The sequence below is a fragment of the Leopardus geoffroyi genome, chromosome C1 (genome assembly GCF_018350155.1).
Source record: "Leopardus geoffroyi isolate Oge1 chromosome C1, O.geoffroyi_Oge1_pat1.0, whole genome shotgun sequence".
Lineage (NCBI taxonomy): Eukaryota > Metazoa > Chordata > Mammalia > Carnivora > Felidae > Leopardus > Leopardus geoffroyi.
The window spans coordinates 203,648,156-203,669,055 of record NC_059328.1 but is presented as its reverse complement, the minus strand read 5'-3'; the positions used below and the strand labels follow the sequence as shown (position 1 = coordinate 203,669,055).

The window sequence follows — 20,900 nt, the reverse complement described above, 5'->3', positions numbered from 1 at the left end:
AGACGCGTAACAGTACCTATTCTACTCACTTTTATGCTCATTTTAGGATTTATACTAACCGACTCACATGTATTTCCTGGTCCCCACCTAACAACCTTTTTCTCCAACCCTGGGACTGGGTGACAGAGGTGGTAGTCCTTGGGGAGACGCAAAGGTCAAAAGGGGGTGGGGCCAAGTGGGAATTCTAGTGAAGCACCTACTATTTGGCGGAGGAGACGTGGGGCGGGTCGGCACCCCTCTAAGGCAGAGCTCTTACGCCACGCCTGACGCAAATAAGCGTAAGAGCCGGGGGTGGAGATGTCGTCACCACCCGCCCAGGGTTGGCGGAGTTGCCGCGAGAGGGGCGTCTAGACCCCGCCTCGTAGGTGGGTGGGGAGTGGCAGGCCCCGCCTCGGCCCCTCTGGCTGGCTCCGGCCAGCGTTGCTGCGGTTGTGGCAGGGGAGCGAGCGCGCCGAGCCCCGAAGGATGCGGCGCCCGCGGCGGCCTGGGGGTCCCGGGGGATCCGGGGGTCTCCGGGTGCTCGTCTGCCTCCTGCTGCTGAGCAGCCGCCCGGGAGGCTGCAGCGCCATTAGTGCCCACGGTCAGGAGGAAATGGGGGGGGCGGGGGAAGTATGGTGCCGGGAGCAAAACTCGGTGGGGGGTGGGGAGAAGGTTGGAAGCTCAGGTAGAATGTATGATGTCGGGAGTAGGGTAGGGGGAAGCACTGTGAGATGGGGAAGATGAGAGGGCGACTGAGAGGAAAGGGGCGTAGGCCTGGAGGTGGGGCTGGGAATACGGGGGCGGGACCTAAAAGAAACAGACTCCGGGAAAGATTGCAGGTTTGGGAGGAGGAATGGGGGTGCATATGGACAGAAGGATTTAGAGACGGGCTACAAGACCACGAGAGAAGCAAGTCGCGCCGAGGCGCCAAAGAAGTGGTGACTGGCGCTCAGGGATTGGGGGTAGGGGATAGGGGTAGGAAGAGGCAGCGCTGATGTCCAGGCGGTAGGAATCAGGGTCAAGAGCATCGGGATCCCAGCTCCCAGAAGAGGATCAGACCCAAGGAGGGACCAGGGTTTCTCTTTAAGCCCAGAGAGGCAGATTGCTGCGATCGGATCTCCAATAAGAGGAAGACAGCTAGGGGAGGCGACAAAAGAGGGTAAAGGGAGAGGGGTCCTTTCCTGTCCCCCTCCCCACTGCCAGGCCGATGCTGACTCACATCTGAGCGGACAGAGACAGTCAGCGCTGACTCATGGGCCGGGGGAGGGTGGGGTGGTGGGGTGCGTGGGGGAAGGGGCGCAGCCTCACTGACGCCCTCCTTCCCCACCTGGTTTGGAGGCCAATACAGTGTACTTCCTGTGGCACTGTGGGTTGGTAGGGTGCAAATGAAGTCCAGAACGGTGGAGGGGTCAGGTCTGTGGAGATTCCTGACCCTAGCTCCCCTCCCTCCCCCATAACTGCTTCCAGGCTAGCCCTCGGCAGCCTCAGGCTCAGAGCTTCAGCACCGTGGACAGCGCCAGCGGCTCTGGGGCCGCTGACCTCAGGAACACTGTGGGGAGCATTGCCCTAGAGACACCCCACGCTTACCCCTTTCCCACACGGAGGGAAGGTGTGCTAGGGTTTCCATCACTTCTGAGTCCCAACTTATCATAGTTAGGATGCTTTGGGAGATTTGGGGAGGAAAGTCCCTTCTCAGAATTTGGCCAAAAATGTCCCCGTAGTAATTCTATGAGAGTAGAAGTATATGATCCTCTACTACCCCCATGCACCTGGAAGGCTTCTCCCCATCACCCAGTTAAGCAAACTGAGGTTTTTAGGGAAACTATCCAGGCTCTCAGATCCTTAAAATCCAAAGTCAGATCCTGTGCTTCCTTCTGTTAAGAATTCTAGGCCTCTTCCCTACTCTCCTCCCAGCTTCAATCCTTTCTTAGAATGAAAGAATGGACCCCATCTCCTTCCCCCTTTCCCAGCCTGTTCATCCTCTGACCATTCTATGTGTGTGGATGTCTGAGCAGCTCACCTTTCCCCCTACAGGCTGTCTGTTTGACCGCAGACTCTGCTCTCACCTTGAAGTCTGTATTCAGGGTGAGTGAGGCTCAGGCATAGGATTTACAAGATGGGGAACACAACAAGAAAGAAGTGTGGGGGAGGTCGAGGGGGGGGGGAGTGGTACTAGTCCTGGGGAGAAGTGGGAAGGGCCTGAAGGAGCAGGGTTCTGAAGCCAAGAGAGGAGATGGAGAGGATAGTGCCCATTTGCAACCTGGACTTTAGAAAGCCTCTTGTCCAAGCCCCCTACTGACACCACTTTTGTGCTCTTAGATGGCTTGTTTGGACAATGCCAGGTGGGAGTGGGGCAAGCCCGGCCCCTTTTGCAAGTCACCTCCCCAGTTCTTCAGCGCTTACAAAGTGTGCTCCGACAGCTCATGTCCCAAGGTGAGGTCTAGCTGCACTGAAAGAGAGGCCTTGGAAACTTGGTTGTATAGGGTGGGGAAGTGAGCGTGCACCTGACTCAAGGGTTTCTCTTTATGAAACATTCTCTTCACACCTACTTCTGGAGCCTCACCTTCACAGACCTTGCTAGAGAAGGGGGCAAGACAGGAGTGGGAGGTGGAGCCATAGAGATGGGCTGTCCTCACTCAGACTCTTTGGAAGAGTCTAGAGGAGGCTTCTAGAAGGAGCCACTGGAAGAGACCAGCATTCGTCTCCCTAGGGCCAGAGCACTCCCTGGAACTGAGTGCTCCAGAACCATGAATCCTGGAGTGCTCTGCCAGATCACTCCACTCATAAAATTCACTCATTCAACAACTATTTATTGAGGATTTACTATATAAGCTTAGTTTTAGGTGCTTGGGATGTATCAGGGAATAAAACAGACAAAGATCTCTGTGTATTGGGGCTTACATTTTGGAATTTAGGGAGGGAATGCAATATATAAATTAGAAAACATATAGTATGTTTTAAGATGATAAGTGACATGGAAAAAGTACAAATATTACAGCATGATAAAGAGGTCAGAAATGGTCGGGGAGGAAGCTTCAGTATCAACCTGGGTAGTCAAGGTAGACTTTTTTGAGACTATGAAATTTGAACAAAGACATCAAGGCAGTGGAGGTGTTTTCCAGAAGGTTATCTGGGGGCAGTGTTTCAAGCTGATCAAACAGCTAGAACAAAAGCCTTTACTAAAGCAGGAGCATGAGTTTGAGGAACATCATGGAGAACACCTCTATGGTGTGGCTATAGAGGAGTGATAGGGAAAGTGGAAGATGCAGTCAGATAGGTATGGGGGGAAGAGACGCAGATCATTGTAGGGCCTTATAAGAAAATTGTTGTCTTTACTCTGAGTAAAAGAGGAACCCATCACAAGGTTTTGAGCCTAGGGGCGCATAATCTCACGTCTACCTTAAAAGGGTCATGCTTGCTGTTGTTGAGAATAGACTGAAGGGAGTCTAGGGTAGAAGCAGGGAGATCATTAAAAGCTACCGCAGTGACTCATGTAAGAGATGAATGTGGCATGGACCAGGTGGTTGCAGGGAGGAATTTAAGATGTTCTTTCAAGGGGCACCTGGGTGGCTCAGTCAGTTGATCATCTGACTCTTAATTTCGGCTCAGGTCATGGTTCCAGGGTTGCGGGCTCAAGCCCCATGTCAGGCTCTGTGCTGAGTGCGGAGTCTGCTAAGGATTCTCTCTCTCTCACTCTCCCTCTCTCTCTGTCTCTCTAAAATAAATAAAAAATGGAAAAAAAAGACGTTCATTCAAGTACAGTGGGAAGCTGAGAGTATGAGGTTGGGTTTTGAAATATGGAGTATTCCGGAGTGGAGATATAAATTGCAATTAAACCCATGATGTAGATGAGATAAGCAAAGGCTTTAGTGTATATGAAGAAGAGGCCTAGAGAATTATAGTATTAAGAGGACCAGGACAAGGAGAGGAACCAACAAAGGAGACAGAGAAAGGGGAACCAATGAGGTAGGAGGAAAAACAAGAATGTCTAGTGTTCTAGAAGCCAAGTGGAAGTGTATTGCAGAGGAAGGAGCGATCAATGGTATCAAATAATGATGATAGATGAAATGGGATGAGATCTGAGAACTGGCCACTGGCTTTAGATATGCAGAAGTCACTGGCGATTTTGATGAAAATAGTTTTGGTAGAATAGGTGGGAATAAAATCCTGAATAGAGTGGATTCAAAGGGAATGAGAGGAAAAGAATTGGATACAGCCAGCACAGATAACATTTTCAAGGAGTCTTGCTGCAAAGAAAAGGAAAGAAATGGAGTGAGAGCTGGAGAGGAATGTGGGGTCATGCAGTAACTTTTTAAGTTGAAAGGAGCTCCATCATGTTTGTATGCTAAAGAGAATAATTCAGTAGAGAGCAGAGAAAAATGATCATATAGGAAATAGGGGGAAATTGCAGAGAAGATGTTCTTGAGTAGATAGTAGGGGATGAAATCTAGTGCTTAACTGGAGGGATTGGCCCTAAATAGGATGAGCTATCTAATGTTCATGGGCAAGAAGGCAAGTATGGATGCTAGTAGATCCTAGAATATGAGTTAAGAGCAGACTATTAATTCAGAAGCAAGGAAGAAGGAATGGGAGTAGAGAGTGGGAGATTATTCCTTTAGAATAGGTGACTGACCTTTCCTGAGAGCAGTTTCATGAAAGGCAAGAGTCAGACAGGAGATCTGCGTCAGCACAAGATAATTGATGGTGGTGGTGGAGGCGGGGGTGGTGGTGAAGGTTTAAAACGTGTGCAGTGCTTTGGAGTTTTCTAAGCACTTTCCTTTCCCTGATTGCACTTGATCTTCATGACAGCCCCATGAAGTATGTCTTTTTCCCACCTTACAAATAAAGAAAAGCAAGGTTCAGGGTCAACAAAAATAAGAATAGGAGTGATAATGATGACAATAATAAGAGCAGCTGTTTAAAGTTCACAACGTGACAGGTACAGTTCATACCATTTTACATTAGGTTATTTTAATTATCACAGTCTTAGGAGGTATAAAGCCCCATTTTACAGAAGAGAGAATTGAGGCTCAGACAGGTTCAGCAATTTGCCCCAAGTCACACAATGAGTAAGTGGCAAACTTAGTTTCACTGGAGGCAGTCTGACTCCCAAATCTGTACCTGAGACTGGGAAGAGGGCAGCTCAGATCAGCCACCAAGTCTCTGGAGCACCTCCACTGCCCCTCTGCTCTACCAAACTCAGTACACTGCTGGGTAGGGAGTGCGGTTTTGATTTTCACCGTTACTGGGCCCTCAGACTGTCCCGAGCCAACCTCACCCTGTCCTGTCCCCTGGCAGGATTGTCCTGGCACGATGACCTCACCCAGTATGTGATCTCCCAGGAGATGGAGCGCATCCCCAGGCTTCGCCCCCCAGAGCCCCGTCCAAGGGACAGGTAGGCATCTTTTCCCAACAGCTCGAGCACAGAAAGGCTGGTGGGCCTGTGGTCTTCCTAATGGACAGAGGGAAGTGACCACCAAGGTCAGCAGCCTAAGGCACAAGTAACAGAGGTTCAGGAGTGGTCATCTGGCGTGTTCACATGCTTAGTAGGAGCTGAGCTCATCCCCGGGGATCCAGTAAAACAGCAAAAAAATAATTTTTGAAAACTTGGACATTTCATAATTTAAAAGAAGCATCAAAGGGTCAGCATGGGACAAATACGAGTTTTGTCGTACTGAAGTTGTTTAATGTTCCATTTCATTGCTATGTGGAATGATATGTGGAAAGATCATCACCTTTTTGTGGTTAGGGCCTATGAAAGCATTGTTCAGACCCTGCAAAGCAGAGGAAAGTAAACGAGGGTCGTGGGACTCAAGTGATGATACCAGGAGAAAAAAGGCAGAGTGGGGTGGGAGGGTAGAGTTGAGGGGCACAGTACTGAGTGTTTGAAGGCCAGGTGTGGGCATATGAATATAGGGGAAACGAGGCAAACTGTAGCCACAGTTTATCTAGAGAGGTACCTGGCTGCCTTCCCCTGTACCCGTTCTCTCCTTTTCCATCCCCTGCCTCACTCTTCCCTAACCTCTGCCGCTGTGTTTCAGGGACCCAGGCATGCTTACCCGGGAGGCAATGATCTATGCCCAGGCTTAGCCCTCTGGTCCTTCCCCATGCTACTGTCTCTTTCCCTGAGACTACCTCATTTTTTTTTAAGAGGTCAGGCTTACTGTAAACTGCTGAGCCTGTCTGGTCCCACCATCTCTGTGTCCTGTAGGCTCTGTACACCCTTGCCCCGTGCAACCAACACACACACATACACTTTGCTTTCTTCCCCAGATCTGGCTTGGTGCCCAGGAGACCTGCTTCTGCTGGGGAGCTGCTTTTACAGGGCATCCCTACTGGCTCTACCCCTGCTGCCCAGCACCGGCTTCCTCAACCTCCAGTGGGTGGGAGTGGTGGGGGGGTGGGCTCTCCACTGTCCTCTCTGCAGGCTGAACTGCTGCCCCCCCTCTTGGAGCATCTGCTGCTACCCCCGCAGGCCCCCCACCCTGCCCTGAGCTATGAACCTGCCCTGCTGCAGCCCTACCTGTTTCATCAGGTGAGCTTTAAACACCGGCCCCACCCCAACACCTATCCCCGAGCCCTGACATCTGCTCTCACCTGGATCTCTGATTTCCCCACAGTTTGGCTCCCGCGATGGCTCTCGGGGCTCAGAGAGCTCACCCGGGATGGTCAGTGTCGGCCCCATACCCAAGGCCGAACCTTCTGCCCTCTTCAGCAGAACTGCCTCCAAGGGCATGTTTGGGGCTCACTCTGACCACTCCTACGGGGACCCTCCAGGGCCTTCACCTGGTCAGCTTTTCCAGGAATCAGGGCTTTTCTACCTGGCCCAGGAGCTGCCAGTGCCCAGCAGGGCCAGGGCACCGAGGCTGCCAGAGCAAGGGGGCAGCAGCCGGCCAAAGGATTCTTCAGAGGGCTACGAGGAAGAAGGGCTAGAAGGTCACAGGGAGAAGCTTCCTTCTCCAGCAGAGCAGCCAGGTAATGGAGTTCTCAGCATCCATTCCCCTCCTGTGGGCACTGCATTCGGGGTCTCCTTCCTAACTATCCATGCATTCATTAATCTGCCCTTAAAGTCATTCATACATTTAATTAATGTCCACTGACAACCTAATCTCTGCCAGGCACTAGGTGGGCAGTGGCAATACTGTAGGGGGTGGAGCTGACATAACTCCTTCAGCTGGAGAGTCACGATGTCCATGGTGGACCTGAAGTCTGGTCTTGGCCCTAGGAAGGCCTTTCCCCCCAAAGTGTGGACAAGGGCTGGAAGGTGGAGGGCATCAGTTTTCTGGTGTTTGAAAAGAAGCTCTTAAATGTGCTAGTACCCTCCCCCACCCCCAACACATCCCACAAGTTCATCTCACCACCACCCTCTCGCCATGAGCTCTGCGTCTTGCTCCCAGCAGATGTGACTCTGCAGAGACTGGCATCTGTGCTGGCGGGCTATGGGGTGGAGCTGCGTCAGCTGACCCCTGAGCAGCTCTCCAGCCTCTCAACCCTGCTGCAGCTGCTGCCCAAGGGCTCAGGACGAAATCTGGGTGAGTGTCCAGGCAGAGAAACTAGCAACTACCAGCTCCGTGATGGCGTCTTGCCCCCATCTCTCAAGACCACATGGAGCAGCCTAGAGGGGAAGGGTCAGGGTCAGGGAAGGGAGTTCTTTTGAGACACAAGCACAGGGTCATTGCCTGCCAAGAGCAGGAAGCAAGGGAGTGGGGTGGTAAGCTGAAATAGAGCAGGAAAGAACTGCAGGGTGGGAGTAATGGAAGAAGCCAACAGGGGGTATGAGCAGGGATCACTAGGCACCAAGGAAGGTGGGTGGATGATAACAGCCTCTAAGGGAGAGGCCAATGCAAAGGTGAAGCCAATAATTGATGGGTAGGGGAGGACTGAATAAAGAATAGTTTTGAGAGGTGCAGCCAATAACACAGGGAGAAGCTGAGAAAACAATTATAAGGTAGAAGCAAACAGGCTTGAGGCCATGCTTAGGATCAGACCAAAGACAGGGCTGGGTCACTGACTGAGGGAAAAGAGGCCACAGCAGGCTCGGGGCCCCTGGCCCTCTCTCCCGCCCATGTCGTGTGGACCTTGGCCTTGGCCTTGACCCTTTGCCCAAAGTCTTGTTTTTCCTGTCTCTACAGGAGGGGCTGTAAACATCGGAGCTGACAACAAGAAAGTGAGTTTGTGGCACCTCCCTGGCCCTCAGAGCCCCTGCCAGCAAACCCCCTTGTCCAAATCTAAACCTCAGCATCGGGACCCAAATCTGTGTCCTCCACACCTCTTCATTTGGGGTGGCGGGGAGCAGGGGGGGACCCAGGCCCAGGGACTGCAAGTCATTGCCTAAGATCTCACTTCAGGTTGATGGCAGAGCTGGGTCTAGAAGCTGGAATTCTCGACTCGCTGCTTTTTTTCACTCTAGTCATTTCAGGCCCTGCTCTGAGGATCCCTAGGCAAAGGGGGAGTTGCAAGCATGCATGCTCCTGGCCCCCCTGTAGCCTGAAGAGCTCTCTCTTTTTCACATGTTGGACTTCTGCGATTTTGTGGCTACACAGAAGTCTAAAACCTATCACCAGCCTGTTCACCTCTCTCCTAACGCCACCTTCCCTCACTCCAGAGGCTCTCCCCACTCCAGCCCCATCTTGCAGACCATTACTGACCATGCTGCACTCATTCAATCCTTTATTCATCCATTCATCTGCCTGACTCACTTTTCTGGGTAACCTCTCTGTGCCCAGTGTTGCCCTGGGCCCTGGGGGGTAGAAAGAAACAAGTCCAGAGGTCCTCTTTAGGGACCTCAGAGTTGGGATGTGGACCCCCATTCCCCTATCCCCTCTATTGTCCAGAGATCATACCTCTATCCTCTCTTTTTTTTTTTTTTAATGCTTATTTGTTTTTGAGAGAGAAAGAGAGGGGTGGGCAGAGAGAGAGGGGGGACAGAGGATCTTAAACGGGCTCTGTGCTGACAGCAGAGAGCCTGATGCAGGGCTTGAACTCACAAACTGTGAGATCATGACCTGAGCCAAAGTCAGACGCTTGACCGACTGAGCCACCCATGTGCCCCTCTATCCTCTCTTCTAAACAGACAGTGGAAGAACAGGTGCAGGGTGGAAACACAGTGGAGCCTCCGCCCCCCACGCCCCCCCTTCCTGGATACCCCACCGCCAGCCCCACTTCCAGTAAAGCCCAGCAGGTGCTGATCTCTGGATCCTCTGAGCCCCCCAAAGCTATTGGCCACCCTGCCACACCGGTCCTGCTGGAGAAGAAAAGTTCCCTGGGCCAGAGCCAGCCCACAGTGGTGAGGCCGCCCTCAGCTCAGCCATCAGCAGAGGAGTACGGCTACATTGTCACTGACCAGAAGTAAGGGCTTCAGCCTGGGGAAGATTTCTAGTCTACCCTCCCGGAGGGTGGGGGGGTGGGTTGGCCTGCCTGGGCAAGAAACAGAGAGCAGAGAAATCCAGATGTGAATTGGATGGGGGTTGGAGTGGGGAGTGAGCTGCTCTGCATCCTTGGAGGTGGTTTGTTTCAAGGAAGTGGCTAAAAGGATCCCCGCTTTCCTTTCTCTGCTCGCTCCCTGCCTCCAGGCCCCTGAGTCTGGCTGCAGGAGTGAAGCTGCTGGAGATCCTAGCTGAGCATGTTCACGTGTCCTCGGGCAGCTTCATCAACATCAGGTGGGGCTGGTATCTGGTATCTAGAAGGTAGCTTGAGGGGAGAGGTGGCTGGTGGGACTCAGGAAAGGAAGGGAAGACACAGTCTTGGTGAGTGGCCAAGGCAGGCACCCCCGCCACACACACACACACACACACACACACACACACTGGATGCTGGCCTCCTCCAGCATTTCTTGGGCCTCAAACATCCCTATAGGGCATCTCTGTTCAGCCTCAGCTTCCTTTTCTCATGGGGAGAGGGCCAGAGTTGGCCTCTCTGTTACAGTCTGGGGTCTGTGGTGGGTGAGGCAGTAATATAGCTCCTGTTTGGCAGTGTGGTGGGACCGGCCCTCACCTTCCGCATCCGACATAATGAACAGAACCTGTCTTTGGCTGATGTTACCCAGCAAGCTGGTAAATACTGCCTGGTCCCAGCCCCAGCCCTAGTAGGACATTCCTAGGCCTGTGGCTGATGCCCCCACCTTGAAATATTTCCAGCGCACACAGGCCCTGCCTGCCACCTAGCATAGCATGACAGGGGGTGGGGACCACACGTGGCTGGAGAGAGTCTGACCTACATCTTCCCTGCAGGGCTGGTGAAATCAGAACTGGAAGCACAGACAGGGCTCCAGATCTTGCAGACAGGAGTGGGACAGGTATGAGAACTGAAGAATCAGCTGAAACCCCAGAGGGCTGACGTTGCCCGCAAGAGATGGGGGCAAACTTGGCAGGAGAACCAGAGCTGAAACTCCTGGACCTGGCTGGCCCGCTGGCTTTGCCAAAGCAGCCCTCCCCCTTGCAGTTTCCTTTCTGGCCAGCAGATGGCCCCAGTGGCGGCTCTTCCCGCGACCCCCAGCCCCTATTGCTGGACCAGCCTTCCATAGGAAGGCCTCCTGCTTGGAGTAACGACCTGAGATGTCCATAGCCTTCTGGAACAAAATCTCTAAATGTTAAGGGAAGATCCTATGCAGAAAGGACACTAAATTCAAATATAATTATAAAACATATAATTTATAGATTTTAATTATAGTTAATATTTTGAGAGAGAGTGTGAGCAGAGGAGGGGCAGAGAGAGAAGGAGAGAGAATCCCAAGCAGGTTCCACGCTGTCAGCACTGAGCCCAACACTGGGCTCGATCTCACAATCCATGAGATCACGACCTGAGTTGAAATCAAGAGTCAGACCCTTAACCAACTGAGCCACCCAGGCACCCCTAAACTCAAAATAGATTTCTATTCTGCATCCAACACTGATGCCTCCCATTCTACTATTCGATTCCTTGCTGTGTCTCCAAACTTCTCTACATCCATTGTTTAAATGCAAAAACTCCTGGGGTGGGGTCATCCAGTAAGTTGCAGGCAGTGCAGTGTGGTTGAGCTCGTCTGATGGGGACTGAGAAGGAGGACCTTGGGTCTATCTGAAACCTTCTGCCTGTGCCACCATGCCCTGCCCTCTCAGCTTTGCCCCAGGAGACACCCTAGCAGGGAGTATGGCGTATGGCAGGAGAGGACAGGGCTGAGGAACGGCTCCTACCTCTCCCCTGCTGCCACCTCCCCTGATTCTAGCCTTGTTCCCACAGAGGGAGGAGGCGGCCGCAGTCCTTCCCCGGCCGGCCCACGGCACCTCTCCCATGCGCTCCGTGCTACTCACTCTGGTGGCCCTGGCGGGTGTGGCCGGGCTGCTGGTGGCTCTGGCAGTGGCTTTGTGTGTGCGGCAGCATGCACGGCAGCGGGACAAGGAGCGCCTGGCAGCCCTGGGGCCCGAGGGAGCCCACGGTGATACTACCTTTGAGTACCAGGTGTGCAGCCCCAAAAGCTGGTTGATGAGAGGGAAATGGAAGGGGCTTGGGAGTCTGGGTCGCACATGGGGTGAGGGTGGGGTGTTGGATGGGGAGTGAGCACACATCCTTGGGAATATCCAGGCAGGGGCTACAGAAGCCCAAGCTGGGGTATTGTGGGGGCATTTCGAACGGATGGGAATTGGGAGATGGTTCCTAAAGTTCTTCCCAATGCAACAATTCTGGGGTTCTGGGATTCCCCTCTAATATCTGAAGTTCTCATAGGCACCCCCCAAACAGAACACCCTTGAAAAGGATGAGGTCCAGGGAAGAAAAGCCTACCCCACAAGAGAAGGATTTCCTATATATAAAATCAATCAAGGATAAGCCTAGAATTGAACCCAGGACTCTGCTGAAAAGGCTTCAAGGAGCCTGGAACCCTGCCTGATTTTTCTTCTGCAGGACCTGTGTCGCCAGCACATGGCCACAAAGTCCCTGTTCAACCGGGCGGAGGGCCCGCCGGAACCTTCTCGCGTGAGCAGCGTATCCTCCCAGTTTAGTGATGCGGCCCAGGCCAGCCCCAGCTCCCACAGCAGCACGCCATCCTGGTGTGAGGAACCCGCCCAGGCCAACATGGACATCTCCACAGGGCACATGATTCTGGTCAGGACTGGGCCCGGGCCCAGAGCCGGTGAAGGGACAGGATGGTGGGAGAGGCAGGGCTGAGGGTGTGGGCCGGAGCCAGGCTGTGCTATCCCCGTAGGCGTACATGGAGGACCATCTGCGGAACCGGGACCGCTTGGCCAAGGAGTGGCAGGCCCTGTGTGCCTACCAGGCAGAGCCCAACACCTGTGCCACCGCCCAGGGGGAGGGAAACATCAAAAAGAACCGCCACCCTGACTTTCTGCCTTGTGAGTCAGTCCTGCTGGCCAGCCTGGCCCAGCCCTCTCTCTGCTGGGAACTCTGGAGGGCTTGGGGGAGGGGCTGGCCGCCTGGCTCAGGCCAAGTGACAGAGGGACTGGCACCCCAATGACCGAGGCACCTGAGGTGAGACGTGGGGTCTGTGCAGATGATCACGCTCGCATCAAGCTGAAGGTGGAGAGCAGCCCTTCTCGGAGTGATTACATCAACGCCAGCCCCATTGTAAGTGGCCCCAGCTCCAGCCCCCTCCTCTGCCCCATTTTTATCCTGCCTGCATGAACTCCATTACCTTCTGGTCACCATCCACCCCACCTGAGGCCCTGGAATTGTGAGGCCGGGTATCCTGGCATGGAAATGGGGGTTTCTCAAGCTCACCCACATCCTGGCCTGCTCCCTTTGACCAAGCCTCTCCCCAGGAGCATGTCCCATTCTGGCTCATGATGTATCTTCCCTGCCCCAGATTGAGCACGACCCTCGAATGCCAGCCTACATAGCCACACAGGGCCCGCTGTCCCATACGATCGCAGACTTCTGGCAGGTAAGTTCTTGGAAGGAGGGCTTCTCCAGGGACCAGTGGCCTTTGAGGGCAGCTGGGGCCAGCTGGGTCCCAGAGACATTAGAGCAGAGTCTCTGTCCCTAGATGGTGTGGGAGAGTGGCTGCACTGTCATCGTCATGCTGACCCCACTGGTGGAGGATGGTGTTAAGCAGTGTGACCGCTACTGGCCAGATGAGGGGTCCTCCCTCTACCACGTATATGAGGTCAGCAAGGCCCCTATAGCCAGGGGACAGTGGGCATGGAGAGAGTGGGTGGAGAACCAGTCATACATGTATGAATGTATATGCATATAAACATCCATATGCACACACACACATTCACACATACATGTACATCTACACATATGTGTCCAGTCTAGGGCCAGAAAGCATTTATAGGGACCGAAGGTGAAAGGTACAGAAATGAACCCATCAAACCACCAAAACTGAGGTAAGCAACTAAGAGTCAAGAGTATATGAGACAGGGAAGATAAGTAATACCAAAGACCAACATTAAGACCTACTTTAATTGAGCCTCACTTAGCTCTGAGTTTCCTGGAAGCCAAAGCCAAGAAAGAAATACCATCAGTCACATAGGTTGCCCATATAAGGCAGACACAAACTTTTTCCTTAGGAGAGAGGCGAGGTAGGGGGGGAACTGGGTAGAGGCAAAGCCAGACGAGGAAAGAGGAACAGGTTCCTGACACATGGAAGGTGCCCCTCCTGTAAAACAAGAGTCACTAAGAGCACACTAGAAGCTTCTCATCACCAGGTGAGCCCTGAACCCGGAGAGTAGGTATTCCATCATCAGATGAGCACTCGGCAGTCTTTTTTAAACTTTTTAAAAATTGGTGTTGCTCATGGTTAAAGGGAAAAAATAAAACTATAGAAGTCCATCAAGCTTTGTGGTGTGTGTGGCACAGACACTTTGCTAGACTCTGTGAGGAAGAGGAAGGAGAAGCTCTGACCTCAAGAAGCCCGCAATAGTTGTGTCTAGGTGGAAAAACCACCAGTTGTCCTGAGCGGCAGATAAGAGACGCAGACGACTAGGGGGCTTGGGGACAGCTGGGACAGTTGGAGCAGGCAGTCGGGTAAGCTTCTGGGAGGATTTAGAATTTGAACCGGCCTGGGAAGCCGGGAGGATTTGGAGGGTCCCTGCCGTGCTCAGGCCTGGGTTCCCTCGCGGGCAGGTGAACCTGGTGTCGGAGCACATCTGGTGCGAGGACTTCCTGGTGCGCAGTTTCTACCTGAAGAACGTGCAGACCCAGGAGACGCGCACGCTCACGCAGTTCCACTTCCTCAGCTGGCCGGCAGAGGGCACTCCGGCGTCCACCCGGCCGCTGCTGGACTTCCGCAGGTGAGCGTCCCGAGCCTGCGCGGAGGCCCGGCCCCAAGAGAGGCTCCGAGGAGCCGGCGAGAGAGCCGCCGTCCGCACGGGAGCAAGGGGTTCGGGGGACGGGGGAGGGGCGCTCTAGCCTGACCTGGAGCCTCCGCCTCTGACCTCCAGCCGCCGCCTTCCAGACCCCCCAACCCGGACTGATGCTCTGTCTGTGCACATCCCTCCACCCCTGTGGTCCTGCTCCGTTTCTGCTCGCTCTCGTTCTGCTGGCTGTGTCCCCCTCGCCCCTTTCTCTCCCTACCTCCCCAGGTCTGGCTCTTTCTCCATTACCCCCCCCCGCCCCTCCCCCCAGATTCACCTTAGTTCAAGCTCCCTCCCTCTCGCCCTCTCTCCCTCTACTTGGTGTCCGCCTCCTTGCTTCTCCTGTGCTGCTCTTTGAGAGCTCCAGCACATTCCGTGTGTCCGCTCTCCTCTCCTCTCTCACTCCCTCCTGCCCATCTCCCCTTCTTTATCACTTGCTGTTTCTTTGCTTCTATTTTTCTTTCTCCCCATCTCTCTTTCCTTCTTTGCCTTTCTCTGTCTCCTCACTCTGCCTCTCCCCTCATCTCTTGGTCTCTCTCACTGGCTGAGTCTGTCCCACTTTTTTATCTCCACATCTCTCTCCCTGCACCTCTCCCCTGTTCTGTCCTCCGTTCCCTTTCTCCACCTCCCTGCCATCTCTGCCTCTCGCCATCTCTGTCTCACCCTCCCTCGGTCTGTCTCCCCACTCTGTCCTTCTTCCCCCCTCCTCCTCTGTCTCTCTCCCTCTCACGGCTGCCAGTGTCATTTTTGTGATCTGCAGCTAGTATTCGCTCTCCAGTTGCATAGTCACAAAAGTGATCATTGGCAGGTGTGGCCGCTGCATGGACAGGACAACCCGATCAGGACTTGTGGGCCCAGGGGCCCCCTGAAGGCTCCTGGGAGAGCTGGGGGCTGGCGGGGGGGGGGGGGGGGTTGACTCAGAGGAGACAAACACCATCAAAGGCCTTGCAGAGGATCTCCGGATTCCTGGGGACTCAGTGGAGCCGGTGGGGGCTGGGACAGGAAGCTAACTAGGGGACTTACCCAGTTGTGACAACAAAACCACCGCCAGGCCAGTCCTCCAGCATCCAGTCAGTCTTCCACTCCCCAGACAGGTGGCTGAGGAGTCTGTTGCCCCTAGTGGGGCCTCGCCCACACTGCTGCCCCCCCCACCCCCCCTTGTGGTCTGCAGGTGCTGAGCAGGGGTGGGAAGCTGAGGATAGTTTCTGAGCCTCAGGATAATGGTTTCTACCTGGGCTCCTTGATGCCTGAGGCACAGGTGTCTCAAAAGCAGTGCCAGGGGTAATAGAGCTATTTCCTGTTTTCCTCATTTAAAAACTCCTTGTGTGCATGGACCATTTTTTTAAGACTGCACAGGTAAGTTACAAGGTTACATTTCTTTGCTTCAGGCCAGAATTACGTAAACTCAGTTGGCATTAGACAGCCAGAACAAATTACTGCTTAATCAGTAGGGTTCAGTGAAGGTCCGCCAGAGGAAAGGCAAAATATATTTTTTTGAAGTGCTAAAAGTGACCCTGAGCAAGTTCCTTGATCTCCCTGTTTCCTTACCTGTGAAATGAGGATGATGACCCATACTTAGGGAGTTGTTACAAGAGTCAATGGGATAAAGTCTGTAAAAAATCTAGGTGCCTGGCATACAGCGAGGGCTCGATTAATTCTAGATGCAATACATGGTCATTCTTATTAAATGATTGGGAACTACTTCGGCAACTTCTGTTCAACCCCAGCTCTCTAACACATGAGCCAATTTGCTAGAAAACCATATGGACTCCTGTAAAACCATTCGAAGTCACCTGGCCCTTACAAGCCTGGGGGAATCAAACGGGATCGCCATTAAGTTCCAAGTTTCCCCTGAAACAATCTAGTAACCCCTAAGGAGGTCCTCCCTAGCCCTGGCCCGTTGGGGGTATCAGGATTCTGCAGGTGACTCTCAAAGCAGAAAAGTCATAAGGGACAAGGGCAGGTTAGACTGGACCACTGAGGAAGGGACAAACCCCCTGTTCCCTCCTGAGAGGGCAGCAATCAGGGTAGCAGAAAAGAGTCTGGGGTCCAAGTGGACCCCAAGTCTAAATACGACCCAACCACAGAACACCTGTGCTGAGGTGAGGCTGATTCAGGGAGACAGACAGCAACACAATGGTCAGAGCTGAGAAGTGGTCCTCCCCTGGCCAAAAGAGCTTTGTGCCTAGGTCTGCCTGACCTCACTGCTAGGAAGCAGTCTAAGGAGCCTGAGTGGAGAGGGAAAAACCTGGACAGTGGTAAAGGAGGGGCAGAGCAGGAATGTGACAAGATTGCCACCCTTGACGTCACCAGAAAGCCTGTTCTCCCTGGACTTCTGGCAGAGGTCACTATTAATATGTATTATCATTAACGGTACTGCATTTATCGAGCACCTACTGTATGTCAAACCTTACACTTAATTCTGTACACGAATTACCTCATGTAATCACGGTGAGAAATCTAAGAAGGTTACTATTATTATCACCCTTGTTTCGCAGGTAAGAAACCTGAGGCTCAAAGAGGTTAAATTAGTTGTTGTTCCAGGTGCACAGCGTGGGCACCTGGCTCGTGAAGTGACAGGGCAAGCCCAGTGCCACCCACACCATCTCTGGTTCTTTGCCTCCAGCCCTGACTCATTTCTCCAGCCCTCTTCCCTCCTCTGCCCTGGGCATGTGGGGAGAAAAGGAAGAAAGAGAGGCCCACAGGTGGGGGCTGGTACCCCTCACCCTCACGCCCATTTCTTGTTGCAGGAAAGTGAACAAGTGTTACCGGGGCCGCTCCTGCCCCATCATTGTGCACTGCAGGTGCGTGAAGAGGGGCTGTGGGCAGAGGTGGGGAGGAAAGGGGACAGGACAGCCCAGGCCAGAGGGCTCTGAGGCGGGGCATTCATGATTCCTGCCCTCTCTCTGTCCCCGGGTACATCTCCTATGCATGCTGCCTGCCTTGATGCTGGCAAACTAAAGCCCATGGGCCAAGTTCAGCATACCATCTGTTTGTTTTTTGGGTTTTTTTTTTAGTTTTATGTATGTGTGTATGTATGTATTTGAAGGGGGAGGGGCAGAGAGAGACAGAGAGAGAGAGAGAAACTCAAGCAGGCTCTGTGCTGTCAGCACAGATCCCGATGCGGGGCTTGATCTCATGAACCATGAGATCATGACCTGAGCCAAAACCAAGAGTTGGACACTTAACTGACTGAGCCACCCAGATGTCCCACTATCTGTGTGTATGTGTGTGTGTTTTAATGGCCCATGAGCTAACTATGGTGTTCACATTTTTAATTTTTTTTTAACGTTTATTTATTTTTGAGACAGAGAGAAACAGAGCATGAACGGGGGAGGGTCAGAGAGAGGGAGACACAGAATCTGAAACAGGCTTCAGGCTCTGAGCTGTCAGCACAGAGCCCGACGCGGGGCTCGAACTCACGGACCGCGAGATCATGACCTGAGCAGAAGTCGGCCGCTTAACCGACTGAGCCACCCAGGCGCCCCTGGTGTTCACATTTTTAAATGGTTGAAGGAAAAAAAAAAAAAAAAGGAATGTATGACAGAGACTGTACTTGGCCCACAAAGGAGAACGTGTACCCTCTGGCCATTGACACAAAAAGTTTGCTGAACAAAAGCCTGGCCAGAGGCTGGAAGGGGCGGTCCCATCCCCTCCTGCTGCCTTCACCTTAAGACTGAGCTGGGGATCTCCTCTTAGGTTGGCCCACTACCCAAGTGACACCCCATGGGTCACAGGCTCCCCACTCAAGTCCCAGTTCCCAGGGCCAAGGGGCTATGACTGCTGCCTCCTTAGCTCACTTACGCCCTCCTCGAGCCAACCCTAATGGCTCCACCAGTGTCTTCGCCACCTTAAGCCTCCCGTCTCCTCTGCCCCTTCCCCTTTTCTGCCGGGTCCTGAGCTGAGCCTGTCATCCTCTCCTGTTTCAGCGACGGTGCAGGGAGGACTGGCACTTACATCCTCATTGACATGGTACTGAACCGCATGGCAAAAGGTGAGGACCTTCCCCACAGTACCTGCAGTCCAGCCCCTGATCAGACTTTCCAGAACCCAGGCTCACAGGAGCTCTAGGAGGGACAGGTTGTTACACCCCCAGGCTTTGCCCAGTCCTCCAAGCCTCCCGACCCAGGATGCTCCAGGCGTTCTGGGTCCTATCCTCCTCTGGACAACCTCCTCTCCAACCTCCAGGAGTAAAGGAGATTGACATCGCTGCCACCCTGGAGCATGTCCGTGACCAACGGCCCGGCCTCGTCCGCTCTAAGGTGACTGTTCCTCTTTTCCTTGACCGTAGCTGCCAGCCTTCCCCAGGAGGAATCCCCCTTCTCCCAAGTGACCTCCCCAGCACCCCCTCCCAAAAGCGCCCCTGGTGCACAAGCAGAGGTCGGTGCTCCCCGTCACCATCCTCCCACTGCCCTTCCCCAGGACCAGTTTGAATTTGCTCTGACTGCTGTGGCGGAGGAGGTGAACGCCATCCTCAAGGCGCTGCCCCAGTGAGACCCCTGGGGCCCCTCAGGGGGCAACCAGCCTCTGCTCCCTCTTTGCCTATGTGAGCATCCATCTGTGTACCCACTCCTCACTCCCCAGCCCCACGACCTTGGTCCCTCTTGGGGATAGCCAGCCATCCAAGAGGAGTGTCAGGAAGGGGGAGTGGGCGGGGGCGGGGGCGGGGGCGGGGGCGGGGGCGGGCCCACCCAGCCTCTCACACGTCAGAGCCCAGATGTCCCATGGGGGGAGCTGGCAGACAGCCAGGAGCCGAGGAGAGTCATGGGCAGCAATTCCACCCAGAGTCTTCTCCTGCCTGAGTTCCCTGGCCCCATCTCCTGTTCTGGAAGCTCCCACTATGTCTGTGTGGACAGAACCGGGCGAAGGGCCGCCACCCCCAGCCCTTCCTGCTTTCCCAGCCCCTGCTGCCTGCTCCCCTACCTCTGTGACGCCCCTGCTCTGGCCCCCGCCCTCCCTGCTTCCCTCAGGCCTCCTCCCCCCGCCCTCCTGCCATGTGCCACTCAACTCTCTCCCTCTGGCACAAGAGAACATTTCTAGAAAAATCTACTTTTGTATCAACGTGAAATAAAGTTAGTGTGTTGTGTGTGCAGCTGCAACCTGGACTCCTACGCTTTTCCGGAGGCTCTGCTTCCAGACTCCGGCTCCGGCCTCAGTGGGGAGCTGGGCCCTGCTGCATTTCGCAGGAGATGCAGATAGTGATGGGTGAGCCAGGCTGCAGAGTCTGGTTCTCAAGCCCTGAATGGTGGCCAGGAAGGAAGCAGTTCCCTGTGCTGTGCTTCCCATGTGGCTGGCAGCCTCTCTCCAAGGCGCTCACATACGCCAGCTTGTTGAATCTTCAATCACTAGCCCTGAAGGAAACTCTCCCAAGGTAATGCAAATTGTATATAGTGGAGTTTGGAGTCGAACCCGGGCATGCTTAACCTCTTTACTGCCTCTCTTAATTCTAGAACAGCTGCTTTGTTCCCCTCAGCCTCAGGAAGATGTACGTCGTGCAGGACTGAGGTTAGGACTGGGCGAGGTGGTATGGGCAAAGTGCCAGCACAACTTAAGCAAAAGTAGCTGAACTCTGGATAGCAGCTTGTAGATCAGGCTTATGAGACATCACTACAGGCATTCACCTGGGGGCAGGGAGCACTTTCTCCCTTTCTCCACCCGCCCCCAACCCTTCTCTCTGTACGTTCCAGAGGACCCCTCACCTGCATGTCAGGAGGCATCCTTGGACAAAGGTGGTGGACATAGAAATGAGGCAAAAAGAGCCTGGGGCCTGGAGCTACTTGGGAATTAACGCCTCTTAACCTTGCCAAAGCTGTCTCCCCTCACAGGAAAAACAGGGGCGTACATCTGCCCTGCACAGCGAGCAAAGGGACCAGCAGGCAGACCGCAGCGCCCCCTACACCTCACCTGTGCTCTGCTGAGGCTCAACTCCAGTCTCAAAGACTAGATAGAAATGGGCAAAACAGCTATTGGTCAAACTTCCAGCAGATTCGCTCTTTCGAGATAGGGGTTTTAAATTCCTCCTTCAGGGCAGGTGGCTTCCTTGCTTTGAGGAAAATACAGCATAAGCCCTTTGGCAACTGAACATGAAGCAATGCACTCTTCCTGGGATGAGAGAAGGTCGCTGGGGAGCCACACTGCTCTGCTTGACAAGGGAAAGCTGCTTGTGCTATGGCTGGAAGGGCATCTCCGAAGTTGTCTGGAGAGGAGGGAGGGGGAGATCCCTGGCTTTGTCCTCCCTAGGCCCTGATGAGTTTGGGGGGCCTGGACTCTGGGTGAGGTGGACTTGGGCCACTCCATGCGGGAAAGGCAGGCCTTTGAGACTGGCCACTGGCCTTGAGGTAAGGGAACCCGGCAGGGCTCAGTCTATGGGCCTCGGGAGTGTGTTTTTGCAAGTTATCACGACGTGTTTCGCTACTTTCTCCCATCCACACACTTGCAGCTATAGCTGAGTCTGGTCCTGGCTGTGCTGCGGCACATTGGGTGGCAGGTCCCTGCTAAGGGGAAGCAACAGCTGCCTGGGGAAAGCCACTTACAGGGCCACAAGTGTGAGGGCAGAAGAATGTGAGCACTTCTGGAGATTCGACAGTGTACGGGGGAAGGGCAGCCTGGTCAAAGAGGGACTTCTGCTGT

General features: G+C 53.9%; 1 protein-coding gene across 2 annotated transcripts; it reads left to right on the top strand.

Moving 5' to 3' along the window:
- The first annotated feature begins 325 nt into the window (after window positions 1–325).
- PTPRN (protein tyrosine phosphatase receptor type N) lies at window positions 326–19,369 on the top strand. Of its 2 annotated transcripts, none has more exons than XM_045481351.1 (23): window positions 326–580; window positions 2,014–2,064; window positions 2,299–2,412; window positions 5,278–5,374; window positions 6,253–6,514; window positions 6,600–6,954; window positions 7,377–7,511; window positions 8,112–8,146; window positions 9,053–9,327; window positions 9,552–9,638; window positions 9,952–10,031; window positions 10,209–10,273; window positions 11,197–11,415; window positions 11,857–12,057; window positions 12,158–12,305; window positions 12,464–12,537; window positions 12,776–12,853; window positions 12,956–13,075; window positions 14,041–14,207; window positions 17,021–17,074; window positions 18,200–18,264; window positions 18,459–18,532; window positions 18,693–19,369. In XM_045481351.1, exons 1-23 carry the CDS (start codon window positions 466–468, stop codon window positions 18,762–18,764), a joined length of 2,943 nt encoding a protein of 980 aa, XP_045337307.1. In that variant the 5' UTR covers window positions 326–465; the 3' UTR covers window positions 18,765–19,369. The 2 variants fall into 2 exon arrangements, with proteins under 2 accessions (XP_045337307.1, XP_045337308.1); XM_045481352.1 differs by having other exon boundaries at window positions 327–580; window positions 7,380–7,511.
- Window positions 19,370–20,900: the final 1,531 nt, after the last annotated feature.

Bases quoted from the DNA above. Each gene is read 5' to 3' on its own strand.
- PTPRN (XM_045481351.1), top strand. From the start codon at position 466: ATGCGGCGCCCGCGGCGGCCTGGGGGTCCCGGGGGATCCGGGGGTCTC. The intron at 6,955-7,376 runs GTAATGGAGTTC...TCTTGCTCCCAG, and splicing joins TTCTCCAGCAGAGCAGCCAG to CAGATGTGACTCTGCAGAGA. The intron at 17,075-18,199 runs GTGCGTGAAGAG...CTCCTGTTTCAG, and splicing joins CCCATCATTGTGCACTGCAG to CGACGGTGCAGGGAGGACTG.